Source organism: Necator americanus, chromosome X (assembly GCF_031761385.1).
Source record: "Necator americanus strain Aroian chromosome X, whole genome shotgun sequence".
NCBI classification, from domain to species: Eukaryota; Metazoa; Nematoda; class Chromadorea; order Rhabditida; family Ancylostomatidae; genus Necator; species Necator americanus.
The window spans coordinates 23,604,544-23,609,355 of NC_087376.1; the positions used below are offsets into that span (position 1 = coordinate 23,604,544).

Below are 4,812 nucleotides of genomic sequence, written 5' to 3' on the forward strand. Positions count from 1 at the left end.
TGAAAGGAAACATAAGAACCATCAATTTATACGGATCCTCAATCCCCCAATCGACGGTTCTTCTCAAGGCGTGCGTCTACTGCAATATCTTCAGATGGTCCGGAAATTACTTCGCACAACTTAGAGATTTAGCTATGTGGCAGAGGGGCTCCCACCTTAGCCATTTCATTTATAGCCAGAATTGAAGCACCTGTTCTGCAACTACGTCCTCTGTCCTACTCTCGGTAAATCGACGATTACTTTGTCATTTGCGCCACCCAAGCGGAGATGGAATAATTTGACTTGTTGAACCGACAGTCCGAACAAATTTAACTTAATTGTGAGGAACCACAGGGCGATTGGCTTCTTTTTTCAAAAATCCAGGGAGACATCTCAAACGGTACGTATCAAACAAAACGGTTTCGCAAGTCTAGGTATAAAAACATTTTGGTTCATTTTCTCTCTCCTCATCTATCTCATATGTTCCGCACGGAAAGAACCGTTTGTAATACACCTGAGGAGAGAAAGGAATCGTTAACGTTGACTCACGAAATTGCTGTTTCTATTGGTTATGAAATCCGAATGTCTGAAACGAGACGATACCGAAGCAACGAGCCGTTGGAAAACCCCACCACAGATAAGATACTTCTCTGCTTTCCTTATATATCCGATGAAATGAGCACTGCCATTTGGCGGTGTCTGAGGAGAGCAGACTTAGATAGCTTCGTTTCGGTCGTTGAAATACCGAACAAATAAATACCGAACAATTTAGAACGTAAATTAGTTCGGAATCGTTTGTACGATACCATCTGTACAACACCGAACTGTATTATTTGTCCCACAGGTAGACCAAAAGACTGCTTGAAATCCGGTGTAATCTATCTGGTTGCTTGCACGATCTGTGGCGACTAGTATGTCGGTGAAACGGCACAACCGCTATATGTCTGCACTAAGAAGCCCGTGAACGGAAAAAAATAGGTTACGAGAATGGACACATTTGGGTGCCCGTTGAACAAAAAAAACATGACGGAACTTATTTAGAGATTAGGGTCCAAATCTTAGCGTACGAATTCAAAACGTTGGCTCAAAAATCGCTGGAGACACTTTGGATCCAAACCAAATATCCGTAAATGAACCTCAAGGATGAATGTCTTTCGATAACGCGAGAACTCGCGCCGTATCTTGGATGGTTCTTTCGATCCGAATGAGACATTCGAACCATTCCCACTCGTGGTCGATCAGTCAGCGGTCCATGCTAGGCGTCTCCGATCCAAGGTGAGCATTCGATGTAGTCGATAAGTTGGTGATAGAAAAAGTAGGCATGGAGTTTACCACTTTAGTTGTGGAGAGGCTTAGTCGTTCAGGTTGTAAATTGAATCGCCCATTTCACTCTAAAGAAGGCGATTCCGCTGAAAAGTTAGCCAAATAAATTATTTAACAACCTCGTGTACAGCTTATCAAAATTAATACGACAGTGACTTTATACGTCGGCTAGCCCTGCAGGTCATTGTACAGGCCACTTGCACATTCGTAAAGCCGATTCTGAGTCGAAGTGAACGCGGTGGCGCACCCCAAGAAGGTGGAGCAAAGCCAGACCCTTTGTCTTTTATCCTTTATCCTGCTGAGGTCTTTACATACGCTAACCACGGATATACCAGTTGTTCTGGACTGAGATGACCAGCATTGCAAATCTGTAACGCGGTAGTGACAGTAAGCTTTGGTAAAAGCCGTGCAGCCGTAAAAGGTTAAGGTTTAGATGGCAAGATCAGGAGCATATTATAAGCCAATATTATCTTAGAAGGCCGAAGTGCTTCTAAACTTTTCAAATGTCTTTAAACAACTTACGCATCTCTCTTGTTTTTTGTTTGGTAGATGTTATGCGCGCATTGCTGCTGCAAATCCTACCTCACGCCTCAAAGCGGCGCAGCGGTGGCCCTGGCCGTCGGGCAGCTATGGTGGCGAGACTTCGTCTCGGCAGGTTCAACCATGCCACAAAGGTGTCCGGCTAGTAGCCCGGTCCTTGGGCCAAGGCTACAGGCTAGCTAAGTGAGGAGGTAGTACGACGATTCCGGTGCCAGGCTGCTAGCTTGCTAGTGCGACAAGCCGACCGAGGACTACATCCCCGTCGCGTCATACTGCTAATGTCTACTATGTGTTCTTCAGAAGCTAGGGCGTACCCCAGAAGCGACGCGCATTGTCCTCGCCCGGGCAATGTGGCAAATATGCGAGGGCTACCGGCTAGAGGACGAAGCCGGCCAAAGAAGTTAGTCCGCCATCGCCAGCAACATCCAGTGCGCTTGGCAACACTTAACGCTTACTGGAAGAAGTCGTGAACTGGCAGACAGTCTCAGAAAACGTCGTGTTGACATATGTTGTGTACAGGAGACTCGCTGGAAAGGCTCCAAGGCAAGGGAATTAGGCGATGGCTACAAGCTGATCTACCACGGCACATCAAATCGCAATGGCGTTGGTATCATATTGAACGAGTCGTTTAGAAACAGCGTCACAGCAGTGGATCGACTATCGGATCGCCTGATGGCTGTAAAAGTAGACACAGGAGAAGTGGAATTGCGAGTCGTCTCTGCTTATGCGCCACAGGCGGGCTGTAGTGAAGAAGAAAAGGCAAGCTTTTGGGAGGATCTGGAGCAGTACGTCCAATCCCTGCAAGGCGAAGAAGTACTTTTAATCGGAGGAGACTTCAATGAACTTGTCGGTTCTCGAAAAGACGGATTCGAGAGTTGTCATGGTGGACACGGCTATGGAGCTCGTAACGACGACGGGTTGCGAATCCTGGAGTATGCTGTCGCAAGTGACTTGATCATTGCTAACACGCAGTATCGGAAAAGAAAATCGCATTTGATCACGTACACCAGCGGCGGTCGTGAAACACAAATAGATTTCTGGATGTTACGCCGACAAGATCGCCGACTTCTGCAGGATTCAAAAGTCATCCCTACAGACCATGTCGCTGCCCAACACCATCTGCTCGTTATGGACTTGAAAATCTCCCGTCCAAGGAAGGGACATCCAAGGACCGAAACACAGCGCATCAAATGGTGGAATCTGAAGGATCGAAAAGAGGTATTTCTCGCGTCCGTGGCTCTATCTACACTTCCCCACCATACTCGTAGTGTGGAGGAAATGTGGTTGTCTACTTCCAGCGTTATACGCTTGACCGCGGAAAACACTCTGGGAAAGACGACTCTAGGTAAGCCAAAGGTACAAAAGGCTACGTGGTTTTGGAACGAGGAAGTTCAGGCGGCAATTCGTGAGAAGAAGTCCAAGTATAAGCTCTGGTGGAGGACGCGTCAGCCTGAAGATCGGGGTGCTTACCTAGCGGCGAAGAGGGAGGCTAAGAAGGCAGTCTCCAAGGCGAAGTCAGACCGCTACAAGGCTGTGTACGACATGCTTGATACCAGAGAAGGCGAGCGGGCAGTGTATCGTTTAGTCAGAGCACGTCATCGCTCAACGTTGGATATGGAGCACACCAAGATCGTTAAGGGAGCTGATGGAGCCGTTCTGCGCCGCTCTGGTCAGATCCTGGAGAGGTGGCGAGAGTACTACAATCACTTGTGTAACGAAGAGTTCTGTCATCCTCCCATCCCAACCGTTCCCAGCGTCGAGGGTCCTGTTCTACCAATTACTGCCGTCGAAGTCAGTGCTGCCCTCGCAAAAATGAAGTCGAACAAGGCAACCGGTCCTGATGACATACCTGTTGATATCTGGAAGCTGCTAGGAGATCGAGGGTCCATGTGGCTCGCAACTCTATTTAACAAGATCGTTGCAGAAGGACGGACACCAGACGTTTGGCAAACTTCCGTGACCGTGCCTGTCTGGAAAGGGAAGGAGACATTGCTGACTGCACCTCGTACAGGCCCATACGACTGCTCTGCCATACGATGAAGGTTTTTGAACGTGTCCTGGAAGCTCGTCTGAGGAAAATTGTTAGCGTTTCACTCAACCACTGCGGTTTTGTGAAGGACTGCAGCACTATAGATGCTATCCATGCTGTCCGAATCCTCCTGGAGAAACATCGAGAGAAGAACCGCAGTGTGCATCTTGCTTTTCTCGATCTCGAGAAAGCTTTCGACCGTGTTCCACATGAGCTGTTATGGATGTCCATGAGGTGGCATAGAGTACCAGATGAATATGTGCGGTGGACGAAGCTACTTTATGCGAAGCCTACCAGCGTTGTACGATGTGCTGCTGGAACAAGCAGGCCATTCCCTGTACAAGTGGGGGTTCATCAGGGCTCATCCCTCTCACCTCTGCTGTTCATACTGTGCATGGACACGATAACGAAGGAAATCCAGAAGCAGCATCCGTGGACTCTACTCTTTGCCGACGATGTCATGCTCGCGTCGAAGTCTCGAGATGATCTTCAGAAACAAGTGCAGTCTTGGAAGGATCAGCTGCAGCAATATGGATTGCGCCTCAACACATCAAAAACTGAGTACATGGAGTGCGGACCAAGGATAGAGGATGGTTCAATTCGTGTTGATGGCACCGAATTAAACAAGGTGAACTGCTTCAAGTACCTTGGATCCAAAGTGACTTCCACAGGCGACATTGATCAAGAAGGTCGAGCACGTGTTAATGCTGCATGGATGAAATGGAAAATGGCAACAGGGGTACTGTGCGACAAGAAAGTCCCTGTTCGACTGAAGTCGAAGATCTACAGGACGGTTGTGCGTCCTGTTGCCCTTTACGGATGCAAGTGCTGGCCGACAACGAAAGCTTTGGAAAGAGTGCTGCACGCTATGGAGATGCGGATGTTGAGGTAGACGATAGGTATAACGCTAAAAGAGAAAGTATCCAACGACACTGTGCGCT

General features: G+C 48.2%; 2 protein-coding genes across 3 annotated transcripts; both read left to right on the forward strand.

Annotated features, from left to right (window-relative positions):
• Positions 1-1,856: 1,856 nt before the first annotated feature.
• On the forward strand, positions 1,857-4,763 carry RB195_025091 (uncharacterized protein; the record flags this gene model as incomplete). 2 transcript variants are annotated; one of them, XM_064213098.1, is made up of 3 exons in its annotated part: positions 1,857-1,976; positions 2,362-3,725; positions 3,767-4,763. In XM_064213098.1, the coding sequence occupies 3 exons, from the start codon at positions 1,857-1,859 to the stop codon at positions 4,761-4,763; spliced, it is 2,481 nt and encodes an 826-aa protein (XP_064068978.1). The 2 variants fall into 2 exon arrangements, with proteins under 2 accessions (XP_064068978.1, XP_064068979.1); XM_064213097.1 differs by having other exon boundaries at positions 2,272-3,882.
• Positions 4,095-4,763, forward strand: RB195_025092 (uncharacterized protein; the record flags this gene model as incomplete). Its single annotated transcript, XM_064213099.1, has 1 exon — positions 4,095-4,763. One exon carries the CDS (start codon positions 4,095-4,097, stop codon positions 4,761-4,763), a length of 669 nt encoding a protein of 222 aa, XP_064068980.1.
• Positions 4,764-4,812: the final 49 nt, after the last annotated feature.